This window comes from Scatophagus argus, chromosome 12, assembly GCF_020382885.2.
Source record: "Scatophagus argus isolate fScaArg1 chromosome 12, fScaArg1.pri, whole genome shotgun sequence".
Taxonomy (NCBI): Eukaryota; Metazoa; Chordata; class Actinopteri; family Scatophagidae; genus Scatophagus; species Scatophagus argus.
The window spans coordinates 10,522,377-10,550,126 of record NC_058504.1 but is presented as its reverse complement, the minus strand read 5'-3'; the positions used below and the strand labels follow the sequence as shown (position 1 = coordinate 10,550,126).

General features: G+C 43.2%; 3 protein-coding genes across 7 annotated transcripts; 2 read left to right on the top strand and 1 right to left on the bottom strand.

Annotated features, from left to right (window-relative positions):
* The first annotated feature begins 629 nt into the window (after window positions 1–629).
* On the top strand, window positions 630–15,379 carry ttc9c (tetratricopeptide repeat domain 9C). Of its 3 annotated transcripts, none has more exons than XM_046407153.1 (5): window positions 630–786; window positions 1,739–1,902; window positions 13,258–13,426; window positions 13,680–13,862; window positions 14,779–15,379. In XM_046407153.1, exons 1-5 carry the CDS (start codon window positions 780–782, stop codon window positions 14,934–14,936), a joined length of 681 nt encoding a protein of 226 aa, XP_046263109.1. In that variant the 5' UTR covers window positions 630–779; the 3' UTR covers window positions 14,937–15,379. The 3 variants fall into 3 exon arrangements, with proteins under 3 accessions (XP_046263109.1, XP_046263110.1, XP_046263108.1); XM_046407154.1 differs by lacking the exon at window positions 630–786 and adding an exon at window positions 1,288–1,427; XM_046407152.1 differs by lacking the exons at window positions 630–786; window positions 1,739–1,902 and adding an exon at window positions 11,997–12,150 and having other exon boundaries at window positions 13,094–13,426.
* si:ch211-168f7.5 (mucin-5AC) lies at window positions 3,324–27,721 on the bottom strand. Of its 3 annotated transcripts, none has more exons than XR_006844963.1 (5): window positions 27,038–27,720; window positions 20,427–20,646; window positions 19,151–19,378; window positions 16,375–18,994; window positions 3,324–3,514 (listed from the first exon to the last, which is right to left on the bottom strand). XR_006844963.1 is itself a non-coding variant. In XM_046407133.1 (5 exons), exons 1-5 carry the CDS (start codon window positions 27,305–27,307, stop codon window positions 3,503–3,505), a joined length of 3,138 nt encoding a protein of 1,045 aa, XP_046263089.1. In that variant the 5' UTR covers window positions 27,308–27,721; the 3' UTR covers window positions 3,324–3,502. The 3 variants fall into 3 exon arrangements, 2 of the variants coding, with proteins under 2 accessions (XP_046263089.1, XP_046263088.1); XM_046407133.1 differs by having other exon boundaries at window positions 3,324–3,675; window positions 16,748–18,994; window positions 27,038–27,721; XM_046407132.1 differs by lacking the exon at window positions 3,324–3,514 and having other exon boundaries at window positions 15,465–18,994.
* LOC124068716 (high-affinity choline transporter 1-like) lies at window positions 4,115–10,925 on the top strand. Its single transcript, XM_046407143.1, has 8 exons — window positions 4,115–4,520; window positions 5,087–5,200; window positions 5,927–6,082; window positions 6,443–6,591; window positions 6,905–7,048; window positions 9,697–9,850; window positions 9,930–10,147; window positions 10,227–10,925. The coding sequence occupies exons 1-8, from the start codon at window positions 4,337–4,339 to the stop codon at window positions 10,782–10,784; spliced, it is 1,677 nt and encodes a 558-aa protein (XP_046263099.1). The 5' UTR covers window positions 4,115–4,336; the 3' UTR covers window positions 10,785–10,925.
* Window positions 27,722–27,750: the final 29 nt, after the last annotated feature.

Below are 27,750 nucleotides of genomic sequence, written 5' to 3'. Positions count from 1 at the left end.
AACGGACCCTGGATAAGATCCTGTCCATATTGGACAACGCCTCCCACCCTCTGCACAGGACTCTGATCAGTCAGAGGAGTGTGATCAGCACCAGGCTGCTGTCTCTGACCTGCTCCACAAACAGACTCAGGAACTCGTTTGTTCCCCTGGCCATTAGACTCTACAACACATCTCTGGGTGTTCCGACGTCATGATCCCAGTGACAGTCTGTGCCTGAGTCACATCAGGCGTAACAATCACATTTATTTATTGGACACTTATTCCACTATGCACATTACCTTATATGTTTTGTTGCACAATTAACCTGCACTTTATAACTCATTTCTGAGTAGCAATCCGTTTACATATGTTTACACTGTAGCTTTTTTAGTCTGTTATTTCATACACACAGTCAATCTGGTCAACCTGTTTTCTCTGCACTCTATTGTACTTTATGTAGCATATGTTAGTTTATTTAGTATATGTTAAATCTATTTTTCCTACTAACAGTTAGGCCTTGTTTGGTCGTTTGTTTGCTGATTTTTGACTAACCTACACTGCTGTAATGGATCAGTGAAGTATCTATCTAGCTATCTAGCTAGCTAGCTATATTACAGTATATCATGATATTTCGGAGTATAGGCCTACTTGTAATTCCTGGTGCGGCCTCTGTGTGGCAGTAACGCTGCATGTTGAAGTTTTGACCGCTTCATTAGAAAGCAAGGAAGCGCCTGTACAGCAGCAGGGAAACTGTCAACTACCAGAAATCGCTGTCTGTTGATCAATATCTTATCAGTGGCATGCAAGGTGAGATGATGATTCGCAGTCTTTCCATTACACTTTCTTGTACCAGCGCGTTAAAAAGTGTGACATCCTGAATTGAACAGAATGAGAGTTAAGCTCGTGTGTGAGGAGGTGAAGTGAGCACTCCGGAGTAACGTTGCTAGCTCGATTAGCCTTAGCATTGGAACATGTTAGTGTCACCACATCACTACAATGGGATGAGACGACCTCATTTTTTTCTAGTGAAGTCATAGTAAAAGTACTGCTATCTGCGAGCGTAATGTTTTTTCTTAAAACATGTGAACCCCACCTCAGTTTGTATTTTAAGTTAAGCTGCAGCTAAACATGACTTCTTCAACGTAGATGCAGGTAAACCAACATTAATTTAGGTGTGAGCAGAGTTTCATTATATTGTGCTGGTTCAAGGCTCGGCTTTTAATGTGGACTGGTCCATCTGCAAGATTGCCAGCCCCTTTACAGGGGGTGTCCCAGCAATTTAATATTGCACCTCCTCCACCTAAAGCTGGTGACTGATCAGACAGATTGAGATATCCTGGCGTTTAGTTACTTGCATGATTTAAGCTCCAAAGGTATTATTTAAAAGTAGAAAAGCAGACTAATTGTTTGTTGCTTGATGGGGAACTCTGCTTGACCCTCCCTGCTTGGTAATTGCCTTTGTCTTTTAATCTTCATTTTATGGCGCTGACTCTCTATGTAAGAATTGTAGTCTCTAAGTTGAATCTGACATTAGTGAAGTCATGTCTCTTTAGTGGTTTTCTCAGACTTGGCAAAGCCCCTAAAGGTATTTTACATCTACAGAGCCTGTGTCACAAGACTAGTAAACTACTAGTAAAGCAGAAATATGAAAAGGAACAAGAGCAAATGTGTCTGGATGGATTTGTGTTGCCCTCCAGAAGCTACTTCACAGTCACACATCAATTTATATGCATTTATTAATCAGAGAGCTCTGTTGCAGAAATGGAGGCTGGAGGAGAGGAGAGTCTGGATGAGCAGGGAGCAGCAGCGGCGGCAGCAGAACCAAGCTTTTCTGGCCAAACTTCCACAAAGCCGGTTTGGGCTTTGCTGGAGGAAGCAGCCCAAATGAAAACAGAAGGGAACGCTTTCTACTGGGAAAAGAACATTCGCTCAGCAATTGCTTAGCTGGTAGATAGCACTTCTGCAATCGTCCTGCGATGAATTGAGTACTAGATTTGGCTAAAATATATCATTGGTTCTGTCAAAATCTATTTACATGGTAGCTCTTCAGAAAACTGCACCCACCAACAAGTCCCTCTGAAATTCAGAGATACTCCAAAAATGTGACTTCTGTAAAAGAGAGCGTTTTCACTGATTACATTATGGGAGAAATTGGCAGCTATTGTACACCATCTACAGTGTTTTGTATTATCTGTTTCAGCCTGTTTGCTGCAGAAACAGAATGTCGACTATGCTCGTGTGCGTGAGTACAGCTTGCGTGTACTACAGTGGCGACCAGGTGATGTCAAAGCACTGTACAGGGCAGGAGTAGCCACTCTGGAGATGGGAGATGCACAAACAGCCAAACAGTATCTCACCCAGGCCTGCAGAATTGCTTAACATAATTCTGCAGATTCTCTCCAAGCCTTCTCCTACATATTGAACACTTCAATTTTCGGTTTCAGATGCCAGTGTGAGGAAGCACCTACAAAGGGCTGAAGAGAAACTGAATCAGGAGTTGCAGAAAGAGAGGGCCGTGTACAGAGGCATGTTTTCCTCCAGCTTGAAAAGCAGCTCTGGAGAAGAGAGTAACCAAACCAACACAGCTGGTGAGAGAGTTTAGCCTGCCAGCTCAACCAGCAAAATAAAGCCTCAACCTGAGAGAGACTGTGTTTTTTTATTTCAGGCACAATACAAGTTTAGTCATAAGTTTATTTTATTAATCATAAGCCATGAGAAGGAACATTTTGTCTCAAATAACTCGTGAGTATTTTAATCATTCAATATTTATCTGAAAATCCTGAGCACAATATCAAGTTAAAGAGTATTTGCTTGGTTTTGGTCATTATCTGGCCAATGTGATTGTACTTTAGAGGCAATGTTGCCCATAAACAAAGAGAAATATCACATTCTCACAATAGCGATACTGAACAAGTCACAGAGCAGCATGCATGTACACATACACATTCACACTCATGGTTACAGGAGGATTCAATCAATATGTAATGAAGCTGCTTGTAGCTAACATTATGAGTCCATATTCAGTATCTTTAAATCAGACCACTTTTCAGCAAAAAGACAAAAAAAGGATCCTTCGGTAGTGTTCTTGCGTAGATGTCAAATCCTTAAAAACATTCACACTACGAAAAGCTCCACTGAAACTCAAGTTTTAGAAAAGGTTTGCAGTTCTTTGCAGGTCCTAAAAGGAATTTTGCCTCACCCCCAAAATAAAACTACCACCTGACATTTCTCCATGGGCCAATGATGCATCCTAAATTGTTCTTGCTTTCTGCTGTAGGGTGCACAAATTACATTAATACAATGTCAGTCAGGAAACTCTTTGGATCATTTCACAAAGACTTTACTAGAATGAAAAAGTTGAGCCAAAAACAAAAGTAATAATTGGGTTTCAAAGACTTTGTATGCCTTACAGGAACCTTATCATATTTGTGGTGAATGAAAGGAATGGCAGATATCTTATGACTCGTGCTATAAAACCGGTAAATGTATTTAATCAATCATACGTCTTTAAAGTCTTTGAAAATTAAAAATAGCTGTAGCTAGCTAGAGAATGAAGGAGAGGGGAGAGGGAATGGCAGCTGCCTTCCAGGCTCTGAGAACGAGACAAGTTAAAGAGACTAGCAGTGGATGACAGGCGTTTGTCTTCCTCCTTTGCTCTCAGCAGTCTGACCTCTTCCTCTTTGCTGATGTACAAACCACCTTGCCCCACATCTACTGAGGAGGTTTAGTGGAGGAAGCAGCCAAATAAGCCAAAAAAATAAAAATAAGAATACAACAAGAGAAGAAAACTAGTCCGCTAAAGGGGCAGCACCCACATCTTTCTGTCCGCTACCCGCTCTATTGGGTGGATTAAGCAAAATGAAAACCCCAAAATAAAGCAACAAACGTGGAGTGGGCCACTGCGGGAAAAACAACCATTAACAGTCTTAAAAAACCACTTCCTTACAAAACATAAAAATATATTTTCATCAAACGTTAAAAACTACAAAACTAAACTTTAACATATCTGGTACGACGATCTACTTTCCTACCGACAACCAGCGGCCTGCGACACCACAGCAGGTTTGAATTAGTATGGAGTACACCGAAGTGCAACGACGTGCAACGACGTGAAACACCACTCACCTAAAAACAACCGGAGGCGTGCCGCTGCTCAGGCAGGAGTGATCATTTGGCCAACACAGACAACACACAGGTGTGCGCTCACCTCACTCCACCGGCGTGAACAAACACCACTATCTGCGTTCCACCCATAGGTGGGTCTATAGTTAAAACCACTGACAAATATTACACCTTCCATTTTCACTTACCACACAAGCAATTGCTGCTTTTGGGAGCCTCGGTCGGTCAGTGCACAATGAGCTTGAACGTCCCAGGGTTGGTGGTTATGGTGCTGTTTTACCTGCTGGTGCTGGGCACCGGCATCTGGGCCTCCAAGAAGTCCAAGCAGGTGAAGCACAGCAACCCAGCAGAGCAGACGGAGATTACTTTGCTGGGGAACAGAGGGATCACCCTGGTGGTAGGGGTCTTCACCATGACAGGTGAGTGTGTGTGTGTGCAGTTGATATACATTAAAACTAGAATAAATTGATTTCTAGTAAATATAGATCTAAATTCTAAATCTAAATTCTATAGTAAATTTCCAGTCTCTGTAGTAAGTACCTTTACAGCTTGAACTGCTGTGACTGCATCTGCATTCTACACGAATGGAAAATTTTGGCACTCCTGTTAAAGCTATCTCGAAATCAGTTTCGCTTGTCCTCTAAGGACGGGTTCATTTTCTGCACCCTGCAACAAACAAGTTTTTTTTTTGGCAATCATCTGCTCCAATGACGAATAAATGGCCTGTTGTGACTGGTTGTGTAAATGTCTTTGTTATAAATCTATATTAAAAACAGTCCCTCCTCCATGGGGTAAAACATCCTTTAAAACAATGTATAGTACAATATTGAATCTTTAAATGCACATAATTCTTTATGCTGCTTTTGCTGCTGAAAATTCCTCACATATAAAGAGAACATGTATATATGTATGTATAAGTAGGATATGTGTGTGTGTGTGTGTGTGTGTACACATGTTCATACGACCATATGCATTATTCTTACAGCTACATTTGTTGGAGGGGGCTTCATCGTTGGCCTGACAGAGATAGTGTACACTCCAACAATGGGACTGATCTGGGCTGTCATGCCTGTCACAGCAGCCTTGTCTTTCATCATTGGTAAGACAGTTTTTCACTTTTTCTCTCTGTTATGTCCAGTAAGATTCTTTTTTTCTGCAGTGACGTCATGGTGAAGGACAGCCATTATACAGAGTGGAAAAATATCTTAAAATTGAAAATGCATATTTTTAGACATGTCTGGGTTTGTGCTAGTGGATATGGTATAGGACATGGTATGTGCTGAGTGGACATGTCTTGAAAGGCCTGAGCCTGTCAGCACAGCACAGGAAATTCCTTAAATTTGCACAAGATCATTGTGTGTACACTGTAACAATTTTAATTTAGTAAATTAGTTAATTAGGCAACTAATTTTGTCAGTAAATAGCTGTTACCTGTTCATATTTCAATATTTGGTTATAGAATGTTTTTATAGTTAATCTTAATTTAGCAAATTAAGAACATGATGATCGCTGATAATCCAAAATGTATCAACACCACATTAGATTATCTTCAGCTATGCTTGATCCAGACGAAGCACCTGAAGTCACAAAATCAGAAAAAAAAGACACGAAATACATTGTTTACAAGAGACAGCAGAATCCATCAAGCTGTGGAGACAAGCTTGTCAGTTTCCCAAATCAAATACTGCAAAACAAAAATTTGCTTTGATTGCAGTTGTGCCGTCTAAGTTACCGAAATTTATTACAGTGTACACTAAACAGACAAAATGCAGGGATACATGCAGTAACACAAATCTGTCTTCCTTTGTGTGAATCAATTATGAAGGTGGAGTCTTCTTCGCCAAGACAATGAGAGACAGAAAATACATGACAATGATGGACCCGTTCCAGATCAAGTATGGAAATGTAATATGTGGAATTCTGTCTGTGGCACTACTGATAACTGAAATAATCTGGGTAACAGGAACTCTAATTGGCTTAGGTAAGTCACACTGGTGTCAGTCTTTTCTAAAAACATACTTTGCAGCAATACAGTTTGTACTTAATACCATTGTTTACTTACTGCAGTGTGATGAGCGTACATGATTTCAAGGTAATTATTATTTTTCTGTACTTGAAATGTTAATGTACCAGTGTAATTTCCAGGAAAAAAACAAGCATCTTTATATTTGGAACAGTATAATATTTCCAGGAATATCACCAGGTGAAACAGCTGAGACATGTCTCGCATGACTCGCTTAAAACATTTTAAGTCATTAATGCATTAGACTGTAGATTTGGCATAGTGTAGTCTGTGGTTCAAGTGTGCTAAATTTGTAAATGAGTCAGTGTTACTTCACAGGTGCAACAATGAGCGTGATCCTGGATTTGCCCTACTCTCTTTGCATTTGGATCTCTGCCGCAGTAGCCATCGTCTACACGCTGCTGGGAGGTCTCTACTCTGTGGCCTATACGGACATCATACAGCTAACCCTCATATTCTGCAGTTTGGTGAGTTACTTGCTTACATAGGAAACAATTTATGATTTATAATGACACGGTTCAAGTTAAGCATGGAAGCTTGTTAAACCTGTTATATTGTAACTGCACTGAGTTCAAGGAATGTTTCCTTTGGGGGACAAAACATTTGTCTTATCATGTCTTATGATAAGCTTTCGTAGCCTCAATGGTGTCCTGCCAAGCCTCTGATCTTCAGATCATCACACTAGCATACAGCATGGATATTCTGAAATTGTCACCCTAATTGAATATGAACATTTTAAAATGTTTATATCAGCGGTTCATTGTCTCTTTTTTGGTGCAGTGGTTATGTGTCCCCTTTATTCTGATGAACCCGCATTCAGCTGACATCACCAAGACTGCTTTCAACTTCACCTACCAGGCACCGTGGATCGGTTCTGTGGATAAAGAAAGAGCATGGAGGTGGATTGATAATTTCTTATTATTGGTAAGGACCACATTCAGTAAACTGTTGCTTTGTGTATCAGCACATGCAGTTATTGACTGGAAGAATAGGCAGTATCAGAATGAGAATCAGAATTCCTTTATTTATTCCCAAGGTGAAATTCTTTTTTGTACAGACATTGCACTTGCAGTTTTCCCGACTAAGAAAGAAAGCGAAAGATATTAGAATAGGATAAACAACAAGATAAGTATAAATCTAAAAATACAGGTATTTACATGTGTAACATATATACATTGTATATATAAAAGTATGTGTGTCCATCACAGTGCAGAGTTTACCAGTTTGATGGTGACAGGCAGGAATGATTTCCTGTGTCGCTCTGTGGTCCATCTTGGGAGTAAGAGTCTGTTGATGAACAAGCTCCTGTAGCTGGTCAGCACATGTGGAGAGGGTGAGAGGGAAAGTCCAGTATAGTCCTTATTTTGGACAACATCCTCCTCTCGGACACCACAGTCAGAGAGTCCAGTTCCTCTCCCACAACATAGCTGGCTTTCTTAATGGTTCTGTTGAGTCTGTTAGTGTCCCTCACCCTCAGGCAGCTGCACCAGCAGGCAACAGCATATGTGATGGCATTGGACACCACAGACTCATAGAACATCCTCAGCATCGTCCTGCAGATGTAGAAGTACCTCAGTCGCCTCAGAAAGTAGAGGCGGCTCTGGCCCTTTCTGTAAACAGTGTCCACGTTCTTGCACCAGTCCAGTCTGTGGTCCAAGTACACCCCCAAGTATTTGTACTCCACTACCACCTCCACAGTGGCCCCTTTGATGTTGATAGGGGTCACTGGATCCTTAGACCTTCTCAGGTCCACCACCAGTTCCTTGGTCTTTGTCACATTGAGCTGTAGGTGATTTTTTCCACTACAGTCCTGTACTCTCTCTCACCCTCACCCCCCCGGTAATACATCCAACCACTGCAGAGTCATCAGAAAATTTCTGAAGATGGCAGGTCTCTGTGCAGTGCTAAAAGTCTGTGGTGTAAATGGTGAAGAGGAAGGGAGAGAGGACGGTCTCCTGTGGAGCCCCAAGGCGGAGCTGGTAGGCGAACTGAATGGGGATCCTGAAATGGTTGGACCATGGGCTGGAGCTGTTCCAGGGTCTTCATGATGTGTGACATCAGAGCCACAGGCCTGTAGTCCTTAGGGTTGCTGGGACAGCTGTGAAGGTCATCGTTGAGGTGATGAATGGGGGAGGGGTGCACGTGGTACCCAGGTGAGAGCGGTCCACCTGGGCGTCTGGGGACGAGGTGTGAGCAAGGTGGGGTCACCGTGTCGAATCTGTTAAAGAACTGATTCAGCTTATTCACCCGTTCCACATTGCCATCAACCTGTGATGGTCCTCAGGCTACTCCACACCTCTCCCATGTTGTTCTGCTGAAGTTTCCACTCCAGCTTCCTCCGGTACCTCTCCTTTCCCTCCCTGATCCTTAATCTCAGGATTCGCTGAATAGCTCTCACTTCTTCCCTATTGCCCGCTCTGAAAGACTTCTTCTTGTCGTTGAGGATGGCTTTGATGTCCTTGGTTACCCACGGCTTGTTGTTGGGGTAAATTTACAGTTAGGTTGCCATGTAAATATACCCTTTCCTCAGAAGACTGTTTGACATGTCACAGTAGGACAAACACAGGTGTAATTAATGATTGCTTGAATTCCATTGAGCTGCTTCAGTTTCAATGTCCTGTTATGACCGGGACACTCGAATGAAACAGAGCTATCACAGCATTGCTATCACTCGTGCTTTCCTTGCTATAAAGGTACAGTCATATTCATTTTTCTTCAGCAAAATTTAGTTGCTTTCTGCTCTGAAGAAAGATGTGACATCACACTTCAGTGCTAGTAATAATTAAATAGTGACCAGAGCTATGAAAAACTATAAACAGTGTGTGAAAGCAGTGATACAGTTTGTATTTGGTCATGCACTTTCTGGTTCTTTGTTTGGAGCTTCAAAGACATTCCTTCACAGGTTGAAGGAAAAACAGATAGGATGCAATAACTGTTAGTACCCCAATTCAGGTTTATCTCTTGTGAGATTAAGATCTCTTCTGCCCTCTGCTTTACCCAGGATGTTATTTATAACGGACCTATAACAGTCAGTTCATCAGGTCATTACTTGGTCACTATAACACTACACAACTAAAGCTACAGATTAACTACATTAAATATGAAGTAAAAGTAAACATTATGTCATTGTTACTACAAAACATACAAAATTTCCATCACACACTGAAAACCCCTCTGCCAAAAGCACAAATCCCTTAAAAAATTGTTTTTAAAAGCATCGATTATGAATGTACATGTACATTTGAAATCAATAAAGACGAAACAAGACAAGATTCTAAATATTATAACATGCAAATCAAGATTAGTTTACTGTATTTATTTTAAGTCACAAAGATACTGTATAGGCACTGTTCATTATATACCAAGGTGGTCTTCCTGACAGGTCACAGTTTTCTTTCCCACTTGGCTCTTGACTTCTGGCCGTTAAAAAAATTGTTCACTCCACCTGCATGTTTTAATTTGGAAATAGAGTAGTTATTGTTATTTATTGTGTGGTATGTGAAAGCCATCCAATTCTATTAGAAGCCGTGTGTTTACAATAAATGGTCTTTTGTTGGTTTGATTTTTGTAAGAGTCTTGGTAACCTGGGATGTCAGGACTTTCACCAGAGGACCCTGTCGGCTTTTTCTTCTGCCACAGCCAGGATCACCTGCTTTATTGCTGCTCCCTTCATCCTCCTCCTCGGGGTCCCGTCACTGCTGATTGGCGCAGTTGCGGCATCAACAGGTACGGCGATTGAATTATGGAGCAAAGAAAAGTGAGACTGTGCTTACTTATGCCACATTTTTTGCTTTATTGGCATTAGACTGGAATATGACCACATATGGCGCCCCGTCCCCCTACGAACGTGGAGAGGCCGGTCAGGTTCTGCCCATTACTCTGGAACAACTTGCCCCACCATACATCTCCATCATTGGTATTGGAGCTGTAGCTGCTGCCGTGATGTCATCAACAGACTCAGCTTTACTGTCGGCTGCCTCCATCTTCACCTCCAATATCTACAAGAACATCCTGAGGACTGAGGTAGAAGGAAACTGGAGGGGAAGAACAGGTCTGTGGCTGTTTCTTTTTGTGTTTCACCTCCCATTTTTGTTTCCTGCAGGCCTCAGACAGGGAGCTCCAGTGGGTGATCCGTGTCACTGTGGTGTTAACGGGTTTGGTTGGCACATCGCTGACCTTCCTACAGAACAGCATCATGGTTTTCTGGATCCTGGGCTCTGACATAACCTACACCTTCATGTTCCCTCAACTCGTCTGCATCCTCTTCTTTAACATCTCCAATGGTTATGGCTCCATCATGGGCTTGCTAGTTGGAGTGTTATTGAGAGTGCTGAGCGGTGAGCCATCCATAGGGTTGCCCGTCATTCTCCAATTCCCCGGCTGCTCTCTTGAGGACGGCGTGTATGTCCAGCACTCTCCTGTGAGGACTATTTGCATGTTGTCCAATGGCTTTGTGACTTTGTTGTTCTCTTACCTGGCTTTTGTGCTCTTCAGTAAAGGAGTGATTCCTGAGAGGTGGGACGTATTTAAAGTGAAAACCCATATACCACCACCAAACCTAATACTAACGAGCAAAGGCACCACAAAAACACATGAGAACAAGGAACCTGAAGTTAAGGATGAGAATGAATTAATGTTGACCACAAATCAGCAGGACTGAAAGCAGAATGGCTTAGTGGGATGCTCACTAGCTCAGGTTAGGTTAGTTAGATTAGCATGGGTAGTTAGATTAGCATCTCTTTTCATTCCAAATACTTGATCTTTGTAAAAAAATAAATAAATAAATAAAATCTTTAAGGTATTCATTCATTAAGAATTCATTGTGTGAGTTGGGGGGGATTTGTTGTATTATTTCTGATGTACAGTGCTGACTGCTGTCCCACTTGACATGTTTGATATGTCAGATAGCCTGGGGTTTTCAATTAAAGTACAGTACAAAGTGTTTGACGTTCAGAATTTCAAGTTGAGTTTCTTTACACTGAATGTCATACATGAAGTCTCTACACTCTTAAGGTAAAGTTCATTTACAGAAACTTCATGATACTTTGTTGAGTTTCTGAGTTGTCCTCACACCACGTAACCACGTAACCACGTAACAGCCAGCTAACAAACTAAAAAAGGTCTCCAGACAAGGCTTGCTTTTCTGGAGATCTTTCACAAAGTTTAGTATTTTTTCTTGTAACTGAAATACACAGAAAGAGAAAAATAAATTACTAGCTAATACACAGTGCCACACTATGTGATTAGCCGTTTGCATTACATTACATTCTAACAACCAAAATACTAACACATCGGTACTCACAGAGACGAAAGTTTCCCCACGGTACAAGCGCTTTTAGCCACATTTAGCGTGTACGTGAGCCGTTTTCACCTTTATTTCGCCGAAGCACTTCCTGACAACATTACCGGAGAAAGGTACGTCAAAGATCCATGGTAAGAGCGCTCACTCGTTCGTGTTGCCGCGTATACAAACCAACAAAGAGCACTTGTGCTAAAGATGTCTCATTCTGATCAGACTTCAAACCAAAACATTTTAAACTTTTCAAACATTAATTCAGTTAGACTACTTATTAACTACTAACTTATTCATAAACTTATTTATGTAACTTAATTCCTTCATGAACTACTTACTGCCTTTGACCAAAAGGCATCACAGTTTCTATTATTTATTTTATTTATTTATTATTTAACAGTTAGGCCTTTTTTGGTTGTTTGTTTGCTAATTTTTGACTAACCTACACTGCTGTAATGGGCTACTGGATGATTGAATTTCCCTCGGGATCAGTGAAGTATCTATCTATCTAGAAAGCTATCTAGCTAGCTAGCTATATTACAGTATATCATGATATTTCGGAGTATAGGCCTACTTGTAATTCCTGGTGCGGCCTCTGTGTGGCAGTAACGCTGCATGTTGAAGTTTTGACCGCTTCATTAGAAAGCAAGGAAGCGCCTGTACAGGAGCAGGGAAACTGTCAACTACCAGAAATCGCTGTCTGTTGATCAATATCTTATCAGTGGCATGCAAGGTGAGATGATGATTCGCAGTCTTTCCATTACACTTTCTTGTACCAGCGCGTTAAAAAGTGTGACATCCTGAATTGAACAGAATGAGAGTTAAGCTCGTGTGTGAGGAGGTGAAGTGAGCACTCCGGAGTAACGTTGCTAGCTCGATTAGCCTTAGCATTGGAACATGTTAGTGTCACCACATCACTACAATGGGATGAGACGACCTCTTTTTTTTCTAGTGAACTCATAGTAATTACTGCTATCTGCGAGGGTAATGTTTTTTCTTAAAACATGTGAACCCCACCTCAGTTTGTATTTGAAGTTAACAAGCTGCAGCTAAACATGACTTCTTCAACGTAGATGCAGGTAAACCAACATTAATTTAGGTGTGAGCACAGTTTCATTATATTGTGCTGGTTCAAGGCTCGGCTTTTAATGTGGACTGGTCCATCTGCAAGATTGCCAGCCCCTTTACAGGGGGTGTCCCAGCAATTTAATATTGCACCTCCTCCACATAAAGCTGGTGACTGATCAGACAGATTGAGATATCCTGGCGTTTAGTTACTTGCATGATTTAAGCTCCAAAGGTATTATTTAAAAGTACAAAAGCAGACTAAATGTTTGTTGCTTGATGGGGAACTCTGCTTGACCCTCCCTGCTTGGTAATTGCCTTTGTCTTTTAATCTTCATTTTATGGTGCTGACTGAATTGTAGTCTCTAAGTTGAATCTGACATTAGTGAAGTCATGTCTCTGTAGTGATTTTCTCAGACTTGGCAAAGCCCCTAAAGGTATTTTACATCTACAGAGCCTGCGTCACAAGACTAGTAAACTACTAGTAAAGCAGAAATATGAAAAGGAACAAGAACAGATGTGTCTGGATGGATTTGTGTTGCCCTCCAGAAGCTACTTCACAGTCACACATCAATTTATATGCATTTATTAATCAGAGAGCTCTGTTGCAGAAATGGAGGCTGGAGGAGAGGAGAGTCTGGATGAGCAGGGAGCAGCAGCGGCAGCAGCAGAACCAAGCTTTTCTGGCCAAACTTCCACAAAGCCGGTTTGGGCTTTGCTGGAGGAAGCAGCCCAAATGAAAACAGAAGGGAACGCTTTCTACCGGGAAAAGAACATTCGCTCAGCAATTGGGCGCTATCACCGTGCTCTGCTGGTCCTCAGAGGCCTCGACTCTGATGTGATGACATCAGTGAAACGATTCAGACCTGAGACACCTGCCCTCACACCCCAACAGGAGTCCATGCTGAGAAACACACAAGTTGACTGCTACAACAACTTAGCTGGTAGATAGCACTTCTGCAATCGTCCTGCGATGAAATGAGTACTAGATTTGGCTAAAATATATCGTTGGTTCTGTCAAAATCTATTTACATGGTAGCTCTTCAGAAAACTGCACCCATCAACAAGTCCCTCTGAAATTCAGAGATACTCCAAAAATGTGACTTCTGTAAAAGAGAGCGTTTTCACTGATTACATTATGGGAGAAATTGGCAGCTATTGTACACCATCTCCAATGTTTTGTATTATCTGTTTCAGCCTGTTTGCTGCAGAAACAGAATGTCGACTATGCTCGTGTGCGTGAGTACAGCTTGCGTGTACTACAGTGGAGACCAGGTGATGTCAAAGCACTGTACAGGGCAGGAGTAGCCACTCTGGAGATGGGAGATGCACAAACAGCCAAACAGTATCTCACCCAGGCCTGCAGTGAGCAGCCTAATGGTAAGGAAAGAACGGGCACATGAGGATCCTCCACAGCAGACTTAGCCATCGCCATTGTCAATAGTTGTTTGTTTGCATGTGTCTGTACAGTCTTGCACCTTGTCTACACTGGCCACATAGCTTGAGTCTGCTGTCAGTATGTACACAGGATGCATTCAGCATTCATTACTGTTGTACAGTGGAAGTGTTTTGGCAACACTCTCATCCAGCACGAACTCAGTGATGTTGCACTGACTGAGTGAGAGGGAAATAAGAGTTTGTGTCGCTGCAGAGAGCATAAGGTGCATGTGCAATGTGAGCTCCTACGTGGCCTGTATTGACAACTGCATTGATTAATTTGGAAGCACAGACAATGCATGAGACAGATGACAAAGGTGTCCAGTGTCCAACAGTAGAGGCTGTTACATTTTCACAATTGGTTATTTGTCTCAGATGAGAACTTAGTTTCTGTTGGTTCTTCTGTGTGAAGCTTTCTGTAGAACCATAGAACACATTATATAGTTTATACTTTATCCACACTTGTAAATTGTTTGAAATACTTTTGGGGAAATGCATTTATTTGGGCTCTTGTCAAGTGTTTGTTGAGAAGATCAATGCCACTCTCACTCATCAGATCTTAAGCTCCAATCGCAGCATGGCATAAAGACTTGAGCCTACCGCTGCCCCAAAAAATCAAACTATCACCTCCTCTAAAACTGAGTAATTAACAATTATATCTTGTGCTAATACAACTTCAGATGTAATAGCTGTAAATTCAGAGCTGGAACTGACCAACAGCATCATTACATCTTGCTGTTTTTCATTCAAGTACATTTGGCTCTCTCACAGAATTGCTTAACATAATTACTAACATAATTCTGCAGATTCTCTCCAAGCCTTCTCCTACATATTGAACACCTCATTTTTTCTGTTTCAGATGCCAGTGTGAGGAAGCACCTACAAAGGGCTGAAGAGAAACTGAATCAGGAGTTGCAGAAAGAGAGGGCCATGTACCGAGGCATGTTTTCCTCCAGCTTGAAAAGCAGCTCTGGAGAAGAGAGTAACCAAACCAGCACAGCTGGTGAGAGAGTTTAGCCTGCCAGCTCAACCAGCAAAATAAAGCCTCAACCTGAGAGAGACTGTGTTCAGTCTTAACTGATCACAACCCACTGAAGAATGTTCACACATCTTGGATCACTAATCACATTACTGTGTCTCCTTTAGGTGCTAATGAGATGAGCTTTAGAAAGTATGAATTGTACATCATACAGAATACTGGAATGCGGTCATCAGGAGAGCAAAGCTGTTGCTGCTGAAAATAGAAATGATGGGAAACTAGTTTCCTAGCAACAGAGAAACAAAGTTTTAGCCCAATAGAGCAAGAGTTTGGCTATTTCACAAAATGCTTCCGAAAGCTAAAGCGAGACTCCTAATGCACTACTCCTTATGTCTTTTATTATGTCTTCATGCTTGGAGTTGTCTGGTCAGTGCTGTGAATGTTGATTTTGTAAAGTATTAAGTAAAATATTTTTTATAAATAATGTTCAAGCTCAAATGTTTTTTGAAACTACTTTGATTGCTAATGAAGAGTATATAATTTAGGTATTTCAGGCACAATACAAGTTTAGTCGTAAGTTTATTTTATTAATCATAAGCCATGAGAAGGAACATTTTGTCTCAAATAACTCGTGAGTATTTTAATCATTCAATATTTATCTGAAAATCCTGAGCACAATATCAAGTTAAAGAGTATTTGCTTGGTTTTGGTCATTATCTGGCCAATGTGATTGTACTTTAGAGGCAATGTTGCCCATAAACAAAGAGAAATATCACATTCTCACAATAGCGATACTGAACAAGTCACAGAGCAGCATGCATGTACACATACACATTCACACTCATGGTTACAGGAGGATTCAATCAATATGTAATGAAGCTGCTTGTAGCTAACATTATGAGTCCATATTCAGTATCTTTAAATCAGACCACTTTTCAGCAAAAAGACAAAAAAAGGATCCTTCGGTAGTGTTCTTGCGTAGATGTCAAATCCTTAAAAACATTCACACTACGAAAAGCTCCACTGAAACTCAAGTTTTAGAAAAGGTTTGCAGTTCTTTGCAGGTCCTAAAAGGAATTTTGCCTCACCCCCAAAATAAAACTACCACCTGACATTTCTCCATGGGCCAATGATGCATCCTAAATTGTTCTTGCTTTCTGCTGTAGGGTGCACAAATTACATTAATACAATGTCAGTCAGGAAACTCTTTGGATCATTTGTCTACAAAGTGTTCTGATTATGCTACAGAACCTGTTTGAAGAAATTTCACTTACCAATTTCACAAAAACTTTACTAGAATGAAAAAGTTGAGCCAAAAACAAAAGTAATAATTGGGTTTCAAAGACTTTTTATGCCTTACAGGAACTTCATCATATTTGTGGTGAATGAAAGGAAGGGCAGATATCTTATGACTCGTGCTATAAAACCGGTAAATGTATTTAATCAACCATATGTCTTTGAAAATTAAAAATAGTTATCCCTTTAACATGAAATATAATACCAACCATCACTGGTGTTTTCAACATGACGAATGGAAGATGCATTCACTATGATGTTCATTAATTGTACAAGTGTCACTTCTTGGATGGCTTCCGTTTCAGACTCAGGGACCTCATGGAGCCAAACACTCTCCTCCCCAAGTCCCTCAGTGATCGAGACCGCTGGAGGGGCATCCGTGGAGGAGGGGATGGAGAGAAGGAAGGAGAGGAGAGAGGGGAGAGGGAATGGCAGCTGCCTTCCAGGCTCTGAGAACGAGACAAGTTAAAGAGACTAGCAGTGGATGACAGGCGTTTGTCTTCCTCCTTTGCTCTCAGCAGTCTGACCTCTTCCTCTTTGCTGATGTACAAACCACCTTGCCCCACATCTACTGAGGAGACCCAGTGTGCCCGTTTTGTAGGCTCCTCTCTGTGGTTACGAGGCACCAGCAAACCTTGGGACTCACTCCTGAATAAAGCTCTCCTTGAAAGCCTGAGGCTGGAACTGCGCCTCTCACCTTCTTCTTTGCCCCTCTTCCTTGAGAAGATGGGGGAGCTCTCTACTTTTGGCCTCTTGTCATTGCTGCTGGATGAAGCCTTCAGCCTTCGATGCTCCCTCCTCCAGCTTCCAATGCTGTTTCTCCTCCAACCATAGCCATACTCAGCTCTGTCCATCTCCTCCTTTTCGCTTTCAGTCTCTTTGCCCCAAAGGCGTCCCTCAAATCCCTTCCAGAGTTTGTGAGAGGTTTTCCTGGGTGTCTGGGCTGCTGATTGCTCCCGCTCCTCACCCCAAACAGAACTATAGTCCTCTCTCTTGGCATAGCTGCTCACTGTGGCTGCCCTGATCAATTTGTGGGAGGCGTGCTTTCCTCTATAAAGCCCCTCCCTTTCCACCCTCTTCCATCCACCACCGCCACTGCCACTTCCCCCCCCACTTTGTCGAAGTGATCCACCCCTTGGTTGGATACCAGTATGCTCCGAAGGAGAGCTTCTTGTATTGTTGCGAGGCAGGGAGCATTGGAAGGGTGCATCCCGTCGGAAAACAGAGAGCGGTGTGGCACCTAAAGGGGATGGCTGAAGAGGCCGAGGAGGGGAGTGGCCCCTGGGGGTAGGGCGGGAAGCAGGGGAAGAGGCTGTGGAAGAGGGAAGGTCGGATGGGGAAGGGATCTGCTGGTAGTGACAGTGTGAGGAGTAGTGAGGAGACGGAATATGGATGGACTGATAGGGATGTATGGGGCTGTTGGAGTGTGAAAGAGGAGGGGTAAGGCTGGTCTGAGACTGTGGAGAATGGGTGACACTGAGAGACAGCTGGATTGGTCTCTGGGGAGTCAGGTCAGTTATTCTAGTACAGTCACGTGATTGATCAGTCTGGGCTGTCAGGTGAGCTTTACTATGACCCCTCACCTCCCCTGCTGTATCTGTTTGGAAGCAGTCAATATCTAACTCCACACCTTGTTCCATCAGTCCAACCACAACAGCCCTAGAGAGGCCAGAGAGGCGGGAGATCTCCCCCACCATGGGGGAATCTTCGCTTAACTTGGGACTGGAGCTCGACTCTTGGATCAAGCTGCTGCGCTGAGAACTAGGAGCCGATCCAGAATTTGCACCTAACACTGACGGTGCAGTCTCAGGTGGAGGACCGCTGCTCCAGTCTAATGAGCGACAGAAAGCAGATGACCCAAATCCAGAACTGGGTCCAGACCCTGAGGTGACCTCCAGGGAACTGCGGTGGCTGAGGTTGCTTGGACATGTTGAAATGCGGGGACGAGTCCTAAGTGCTGGGGTGGGTATAGCAGAGGAGAATGATGTAGCAGAAGCAGCAGCAAAATCGCTCCTCAAAGCTCCACAACTGCCATTTTTGGGATTGTCAGCCAGTCCCTGGCTAGAATTTAAACCAGGTGTCAGGTTCAAGTTGAGATTCAGATGCAGATTTATATTCAAATCCTCTCCAGTTGCTGAAGGAAGATTACCCAGGTTGATTGAATTCCTCGTGGCTTTTTTCCCAGTAGTGCTAAGGCTGACTCTGGCTGAGTTTCCCAGTAGTGACTTGCAGGGGGTGATGCTAAGAGTATTGCGATTTTCAAAGGCAGAAAGGGACTGGGTGGAACCATGACTTTTGCCGGGGGTACAAAGGCCTCTCTTCATGATTGGACCAGGTGTGGCAGCTACATTGAGATCGGAGGCAGAGGACATTACTCGACTGTGATACCTGCGAGCCAGTCGAGTGATGTACTGCTCTAGCTGGGTGAAGGAAGCCAGGGCAGCAGGCTCTTGAGACCGGAGAGACAGAGTTGGATCAGCGTTGGACTCTGGTGGTTCATCTAGTTGGACCGATTCAGGGCTTGGAGAGGTTGAGTGCTCCTGGCTCTGGGAGGTGAAGAGGGGGCTCTGGAGGGCAACGGCATGCAACGGGCTGGGGTAGGAATACACCTCTTTGGTCCGACGGGACACCAGGTCTGTGCAGTAGCGAGGCTCTAGCTGAGGATTTGGATGAAGGGAGGAGGTGGAGGAAGAGGAAGTGGGGTCAAGAAGCAGGAGCAGTGCAGAAATCAGGGAGTCATTGAGTCCAGAGCAGAGGTCAGACAGAAAGTTCAGCCCAGTTGCTTCAAGGTCACTTTGGACTGTAAAAAAGACAAGAGAAGAGTTTAAGACGTTTCAGTTTCAGATTATCATTCCTTATTAATTTTCCCTGACATTTAAAGCCAGAATGCAGCTTTGAACTGACAGCTATGAAAACATTTTAGATGGATAGGTTTACATGACATGGATCTGCCCACCTGACACTGGTGTCTCTTCTGTTGGTTCACCCTCTTCCTGTCTGTTCTGCAGTGCAGGCTGCTGCACTACACCTTCTGACCACAGGATGTCAGTGTTGTCAACAGACAGAGGAACCTGCTCCCACAGCTTCAGGGGTCTGGTCAGTGGCGCCGATCCTCCCTGAGCAACTTCACTGGACACAGAGTAGCAAGAGTCCGAAAGAGAGCTCCCACTCACCGAATAAAAACCTTGACAAGAGGAGGATAATAATTCAGTACATTCCTATGTCTTATGCTAACATCTAAGCGACAATATCCAACAATTATTTTATAATAATTGGGGGGCTCTGATGACATAGGAATTATGGCCATCTAGAGTCCTGACCTCTTTGCTTGTGATGTAATATACAGTCCATTTAATTAAATATGCTATTATTATTAAATGTCTAAATTAGGGATTATAGTTGTTTTCGTTGCCTATTTCTGTTTTTTGCAGGTTTTTTTGCTGACTAGATGTTTTTACTTTTGGTCACTACTTCAATTGTTAACTTTAATTGAAAAACAGTGACAAAAACATCCAGCAATTTTATACACATGGATCTGTGTTACTTGCTGTTCCTTGCACTCTTTGCCTGGTGAAAGAAATTCTGTTTTCCTTTCCTTTAATTTGTTTAGTTAGTTTTACCTTGGGTGTATATAAACAGAAATAAAACAGCATAAAAACAACTCCTATGGAAACTCTAATGTTATTAGTATAAATTCTGGTGGAAGGTGTGACAATGCTGGATTCACTGTTTAACAAGTGTATAAATACTTATAGGAACTACAAAAATTCAAGGATCAGCAAGACTATAAATTCTATAAAAGTTATTCAGGCTTAAAATGTAAAAAAACAAAAAGATTCCTTTAGGTTTTTAGGTTTGAGTTGAATTACTTGTTAAGTGTTCAGCCTCTACGCCAAAGTAAAGAACAGTATAGAAGAAAGCACATATGAGTGCATAGCAGGGAGAGGAATGCCTGAGCTGGGTGTACAGATACAGAGACCACAGTTATGAGAGCGGATAAGAGTTTGACAACAAAGTTGACACAGGGAGAAACGAGTCTGTGACACAGTGCAGGTAAACAAAAGTAAAAAAGAGTATAGTTAATGTTTAATGAGACTTCTTACACAAGGTGAGCTGTAGTCAGAGCAGAAGGTGACAAACTGTGTTGGTCAGTGCAATGGACCACACACTGTTTACCACTGAACACAACTGTTAAGCTGTGTGGGTGTGTGTGTGGGAGGGGGGGTGTTTACCTGAACTAGGTCTGGAGTCACTATCCAGAGGGACAGTACCACTAGAGTCCGGTGTTGGGGGAGAGAGCAGGTCAGAGGGGGCATCCCAGGACAGAGTTGACCAGCGTGAGTTACCTCCCCTGCCAGATGAGGAGTGGACCGTCCCATCCCCTGCATTACTGCCACAGTCCTCTGGGCTGCTCTGACAGGGCAATATCACTATATCCGAGGGAGACGGAGCCTGAAAAAAAGACAAAACATGTGACTGCTAAGGCCTGAGCAATGCTAACAAAATCAAATACTATGATCAATCTTTGACCAAAATATTTGAATACTGTGTCTCTGACTATAGGCGCATACAGGATACAGTATTTGTCTGGAAAAAAAAAATCAACCATTTTAAGGGGGTTCACAAACCCCTTGCATGTGTAGTAGTTAATTTTAGTATCACCTTACAGTTTATTTTGAATTGTTACTCTGCTTTCATTTGTTTTGGGTTTTTTTGTTGGGTTTTTTTTTTTATTTTGCAACATATGATTGTATGCTCACATTAAGACTGGGCTTTCACTGAAGCTCTCATTGTTTTGTTTTCTGTTTCCAGTCAGTACTTCTTCTGGAATAGCCCACCTGTTTTCAGAGGGTGCCATTACTGACAGCTGTATATTTCCTTATATCAGTAATGCCCATGATATGGGAAATGTGTGCAAAATGCCATATAAAAGTAAAGTCATACACCTAACAACCAGAGGAAGGTTAAGGAGCCCATCTTTGAGCTGTGGCACTGGTTACCTTCTCCCTCTTGTACAACTACTTGTTACCATTTGACCAAAATTACGTAATAAATTCACCTGATGACAAACTAAATCATCACCATGATGACGATTAATTCCTTCTGCTTAGGACATTAAGAAAATGGAACTTGGCATGATCATCTTTTGTCAAACTTGTGTTTTCAATATCAAGAATGAACCTTCAAACCTAACACACGATGAATGAAATAATCAAACTACAAACTTTGTTCTACTGTCACGCATGAACCAGAGACCAAACTCCTGATTCCCCGTTTTATTTTATTGTTGTTTCTGGTTGTGGTGTCCATCCATGATCATCATTTACTTAAATAAAGGCACCAAAACAAACAATAACGTCACTGCTTTAAACACGCAACCCCTTGGACATTACATGTCTTTGTGAGAGCAGGGAAACAGTTGTGCAAAGACGTGTGGCCTTGTAACGTGCGTGATGTCATTTACCAGAAATGCGTTCAGATGACGTCACGCCGCTTACCAGAACAGCCAGTATTGAGGTCCCCGCGGACAACAGCAACAATAACAATCGCCCTGTCAAGTTAGCCAAGTGTCTCCATTTCCTAGATTAGTAGGTAGAGTAACGCCCCTCCTCCAGTTATCCTTCAAATCCCCTACACACCCCTCCAGGACAGCAACACAGAGAAGCCCCGGCATTAGACTGATCGAGCCCAGACAACAGAAGCACTGTGAGTGGCACTGATCAATCCTCTTGTTACTGAGGAAACAAAACAGGTAGTGACTCACCGCTGGGGCACCAGGAGGGCCGGGTTGTGTGTGTGTATGGGGGGGGGTCCAGTAAATAATAGGAGAAGACAGATGACGTAACAAAGAGCAGCAGAAGGAAGGGGGGTGGAGGGGTGCACTGAGGGGAGAAGGGGGGAAGGAAGGAAAAGAAAAGGGAGAAAGAGTAACAGACTTTGACCTGTCTTAGGCTTATCTCCCGCCTTACAGCTTACAGACTCACTTCTGTCCCCTGCTTTTCTTTTTTCTTTTCTTTTCTTTTTGTTTTTCCCATGGTGAATCTACAGTGAGTCGTGGCTGAGTGGGAGACCAACATATGAGTGAGAGGGACAAAAAAAGAGACAGAGACTGAGAAATAAGAGAGTGAGTCACCATGCGAGTGAGGGCGGTGAAAGGAGGGTGAGGGGGGGGGCAAGCGGTTGCCGGGTGAGAGAGAAGGGCATCTTGAAGGACCCCACCCCCCCTCTCCTGACAAGTACCCCCCCCCACCTCCTACACTTCTGTAATATCCTTCGAGCCAGCCAGCCGCCCCGTACTCACCATAGCTACAGCTGCTCGCCGTCTAACTCTCGCTCTTCTCTCCTCCCACACAGAACCACAACATCACAACAGGCCCGGCGAAATATTTAACTCATCCTCAGCCTTAACACACACACACGATCCAGTCTTGTTGTGGCTCTTGCTCGCATGTATGTTCTGCATTTGGAAAGATCTTCAACTCAACTTCAACCCTTCTCTAATTCTGTCTCTTTAATATGAACCCCTTAAAATACCTCCATCTGTCTCTTCTCACACAAACCTCTCGTCCTTCATATTGTAACATAATGCATTGCACATTATAGGATATATTGTTACACGGAGACCAGTGCATGATCAAATCATAGGAGGCTGGCAGACAAGAGGGCGGGGGGCTGTAATGTGATATTCCTTCATGAGAGGGAGCAGCCTCTCTGGAACAATATGAATACAACGTATGGATCAATTGGACGATGATGCTACGGTGCACAAACTGCACAAGCAACACACCTCGTCTTGATAAGTGCCTTATGTAATTACAGCGAGACAAATTGCAGCGGTTGCCATGTTGAGGCTGGATAATTTGGTCAAACAGTGTAGGACGGAGCGAGTGTTTGGTGAGAAGTGCTTGTTAGTTCTTCAGGGGACATTATTGCATTGTTGCAAATGTTTGTTCCATGCATTATTAATGCGTTGAAGTTTAAAGACGGCCCACGCGGAGCATGTTCATTTTCACCAGCGGAGTGGAGTGATGTGCTCCAGCTTTTGTGAAACACTCAGGTGATTCTTTGGTTGCACATAAATGTGTCAACGTTACAGACTTCCTCTATTTTTTTTTTCTCTCAGGGAGCTCAGAAGGATCCCGAGGCCAAGAATGAGAGACAAAAGCTCTCTCACTCCACAAGTCAGGATAATGGCTCTCCTTGTAAGATGATGCTTTCCAACACTAAACCTAATTTCAGGGTGCCTTTAGTAAAAGCACAGACAGCACTGCAGATGGTGAAGAGACGCATGCATATACACTACAGAGACAAAAATACTGGGCCACCCGACCATTACACTGACAGGGACTTTAATGACATCTCATTCTAAATACATAGCTTTTTCGGCTCTAACAGCTTCCACTCTTCTGGGAAGGCTTTGCTCAAGATTTTGTTGTGTTTCTGTGGGAAATTTCTGTCCATTCACGCAGGAGAGCATTTGTGAGGTCAGGCACTGATGTTGGACCAAAAGGTCTGGCTCGCAATCTATATTCCAGTTCACCCCAAAGGTGTTAGATGGGGTTGAGGTCAGGACTTTGTGTGGGCCAGTCAAGTTCTTCCACACCAAACTCATCCAACCATGTCTTTATGGACTTTGCTTTATGCACTGGGGCACAGTCAGAACAGAAAAGGTCCTTCCTCAAACTGTTGCCACAAAGTTGGAAGCATAACATTGTCCAAAATGTCTCTGTATGCTTAATGCCCCATAAAGAGGTCTGTCTGTATACTTTTGTCTATATAGTGTAAATGCTTTGGCTGCAACTAACAATTATTCTGATGATCGTATCATCTGTTGATTATTTTTTCAATTAACTGATTAGTCATTTGGTCCATCACAGTTTCCTGAAGACCAAACTAATATCATCAAGTGCTGTTTTGTGTAGATATTCAGTTTGCTATTCTGTTAAGCTAAGAAAAGGCAACCAACTAGGTTGTAAAATGTCTGAAAGCATTTCAGCGATCAAAATCGTTGCTGATGAATTTGACTAATCTCTGCAGCTCTAATGTATGCGTGTAAGGGAAGCGCTGCTGCATAAAATCTACTTCTCCCACTTCCTGTCTTCCATGTGCTTTCTTTAGGGAGGAAAATTTTAATCTTTGAACACCGAATGGCGACAATCAGTACTTCACCCATCTGGCCTTGACGCCTATTCTGAAGGCATGCTGCAAAGTGTGAAAAGACACACTGAGAACTCAAAGTTTCCAGTTGGTACAATACATGCAGAGTAGTTAACTTGTAAATAAAAGCTGGTTCTATTTGCATGACCAAAACTGAATTATTAATACTACTGGATCATATTCATGCGAATCAAATGTCTTTTCTTTCCGCAAACAGTACTGAAGATTGCATTGGTTTTGATTTTTCAAAAACCAGCGTGCTTCAGCTACACACTAAATTGAATGGTTCCATCACAGATGACAACATACAACTGTAATAATCCTGACCTGCCAAATATGGATTTGCACAGTGATCAACTCTGCACTCTCTGTGCTATTAAAGACAGAAAATATGAATCAGATTTTAATTCCCAAAGAAAAAATGAAAAAAAAAAACGGTGTTGAAGTAGAGAGCATTATGTTGTGAGTCATCTAAACCTCAGCTGACAAAATAGTTACAAAAAAAAGCAGGACAATCTGTGTTGTCCAGAGCAAATGGTAATGGATTACTGGTAAAATAAATATAATGTGTTGGGGTGAAAGTTTTACAGTAAGCAGCAGGTGCTCCATGCACTCTTTTCCTTGTTCTCGCTCCAGCTGCTGCAGTATTATGGCCTCTTACGCAACAACAAGAACAATTTGTCTCCATTTATGCAAATGATGTGTGTGTGTGTGTGTTGCCTTAGGCTGGCCTGGGCAGAGGGCAGAGTGCCAAGCCGCTCTGCTACACTGGCAGCTCCCTCAGAGGTGAGAATGAGCAATGCTGCGAGGCCTCTCCACAGGACATCTCAGCGCCACAGGGGGAAAACAGAGGAGATGTTGGTCAGTGGGCGGTGAGGAAGGCAGCACATTGTGAGCCACACTTCCATGAAGATGCCCTCGCTCAGATGGGACTGCGATTTCTGTCCCCGCACTGATAAAAACGGATTTCATTATTTAGAGCTGTTTTCCTCCCTGCAGCGCACCCTGTAAGAGATTTGATTTAATATTACCTTGTCAAATAAACACACCGCAAAAGGTGACCTCAGCTGTGGCCTGATTTAGACAGAACAAGTATTAATGTGCTGCAAGCTGCTGACTAACACGACTTGTCAATACGAGGCACACATGTTTGCTGTGTAAGAACACTGTGCAAAGTGTCCAGGGATCAGGTTACTTCGCAGAATAACAATAAAATATTATTAAATCAGCTAAGGATGAACCATTTAATGTCCGAGTTGAAAAGTTCCCCCAGAACCAGCTGTCCCTGAACACAACATGAACCTGTCATGTCACTTTTTTGTTAAATCCGGAAATGATCTACATATAATCCACGACTTACACGGATAGCGCAGCACTTTCAACGCAATGGCGGGTCCATGGAAAGGTGCCAGTCGGTGTTATTTATTGTTGTTTTGGTCTTAAATAGCAACTGGATTGCTAGAAAGAGGATCATTTCATTAAAAGGCTGCCTATGTGGTGGAAAGGTGTAATTATTGTTGATAAAAGTGGTCATCATCATCTGACATGAAAGGCTGTGGCATTTTGTGTGTATAAATTCAGCTTATTATTACGAAGGGCAAACAAAAGCGGCAAATCCTCACATTTCAGAAGTTGTAACAGTAAAATACCTGGTGGCAATTTTGCTATAAAAAATGATTTAAATAACCAATTCTTTATATATAGTTGACATTTATGTTTCAGTCAATCCCCTAATTGACTAATTTTTCAGCTCTCCTTATCCCTTCTGTTCTTAAAATAGCCCATTCTCTTGTCATTGCCCATTTCAGATTAATTAATTTCTACATCTCCCATTTCTAGCCATAAAATCCCGTTAACAGCACTCAGTCACATTTATCCTGTCCCTCTCAACAGTCTACATCTCGACGACTTCTAGGGTTCAAATTCAGTTCATGTACAGTGTCCGGTCTCCTCTGTTCACATCCTGTCCTCCTGTGTTACACGTCAAACCACATTCCTCACACTGTCAACATAAGAACACCTGCGTATGCATTTCAGGAAATGGTTGGAAAATGGGTTACTTCATATGTGGGTGTGTTTGAGGAGCTCACACGCCCGAAACCTTCTGTCACACTCCACTGGAGCATTCAGGAATTCACAATAAAAGATCAAAACTGTATCTTAGCTCTGGACACTGATGGAGTCTACCTTCACGTAATGATCGAGGTGATTTAAATGCAAACTGGGTGCCAAAGTGACCTTTACAGCTGATGAGCTTACCGGCTGGAGGCAGAATGCTGCAGTGTCTGCTTGTTCTCTTGTGTGTTAATACCTCCACCTGATCTTAGCGCCTGTATCCCACCACATCCTCATTTCTAACCTTGAGGCAGGGCACAGAGCCATCCAGCCAGGAACTGGTCCTGGTACCCTGACCTCAATGACATTTACTCCATGTGGCGGTCAAACACAGGCGCGCACACACACACACACACACACACACACACAATTGTGCTGTGTAAAATGATCGGGCTGCATGCTTGGATGGTCTCTGGCTTCATCTCACTCTTGTTAAGCTCTCGGCACAGCCATGCGCCGCCAGGCAGCGATAAAATCTGCCTACTGAGCCGCAGAGGGACCGGCTTGTTGGCAGATCACCATCATCCCTGCATTCATATTTAATAATCTCGTCATGTAGAGGCTGACTGACCTGTTGCCTGCGGGATGTCGCAGAGCCATGCTCGGTATCCGAGGCGACGCTCTCCGTGGTTCCGCTGCCCTCCTTCGCCGCCAGTGGTTCTTTGGCGCTGGCGGCAGCGCAGGCTCGGTCCTGTAGCGCGGCGTCCACCATTTCCAGGTGTTTGCACCTGAGCAGCTCAAGCTCCAGCACGCCGGCCAGCGTCGCTTTGAGGCGCTCTCCGATGCGGACGCGCTCGGTGCCCGACCAGAGCGAGTTCACGCACCCGCGGCGGACGGCCATCCTTGTCGAGGCGCACCGCTGACCACCCCTCTGTTGTCGCGTCGCGCTATCGATGAGAGAAATGTACCGGCTAAGCTCCTGCTCCGAGTGGAGCTACGCGAGTCCAGACGACAGACAGCAACATAGTAGCGCCTCGAATTAACGCAATAACGACAATATAATCCTCACCATCTCTCTAACGTGCCATGCAGCCTACAGCTGTACGCAGCCTCGCTGACGGCCACAAGACTAGAATTAATGAATCCACCGGTACAGTGAAGTAACATCAACCAGCCATGTCTCATATTAATCCAGTCTCACACTGTCCTTTTTCATGTCTCCTATACACTTCCCTGTCCAGTGGAGTTAACATGGTGCTGCGCTCCGCTCGCTGCGTCCCCAATGAGACAATGCAACAGACGGATGGAGGGTGAAAGCGTTGCATGTGTGAGCAGGCAGCGGGG

Bases quoted from the DNA above. Each gene is read 5' to 3' on its own strand.
- ttc9c (XM_046407153.1), top strand. The intron at 1,903-13,257 runs ATTCGCTCAGCA...CGGGAAAAGAAC, and splicing joins CTTTCTACTGGGAAAAGAAC to ATTCGCTCAGCAATTGGGCG. The intron at 13,863-14,778 runs GTAAGGAAAGAA...TTTCTGTTTCAG, and splicing joins CTGCAGTGAGCAGCCTAATG to ATGCCAGTGTGAGGAAGCAC.
- LOC124068716 (XM_046407143.1), top strand. From the start codon at position 4,337: ATGAGCTTGAACGTCCCAGGGTTGGTGGTTATGGTGCTGTTTTACCTG. The intron at 5,201-5,926 runs GTAAGACAGTTT...TCAATTATGAAG, and splicing joins AGCCTTGTCTTTCATCATTG to GTGGAGTCTTCTTCGCCAAG. The intron at 6,592-6,904 runs GTGAGTTACTTG...TTTTTGGTGCAG, and splicing joins CCCTCATATTCTGCAGTTTG to TGGTTATGTGTCCCCTTTAT.
- si:ch211-168f7.5 (XM_046407132.1), bottom strand. From the start codon at position 27,307: ATGGCCGTCCGCCGCGGGTGCGTGAACTCGCTCTGGTCGGGCACCGAG. The intron at 20,647-27,037 runs GTCAGTCAGCCT...TCTTTTTTTCAG, and splicing joins CGACATCCCGCAGGCAACAG to GCTCCGTCTCCCTCGGATAT. The intron at 18,995-19,150 runs GTGGGCAGATCC...TCTTTTTTACAG, and splicing joins AGAAGAGACACCAGTGTCAG to TCCAAAGTGACCTTGAAGCA.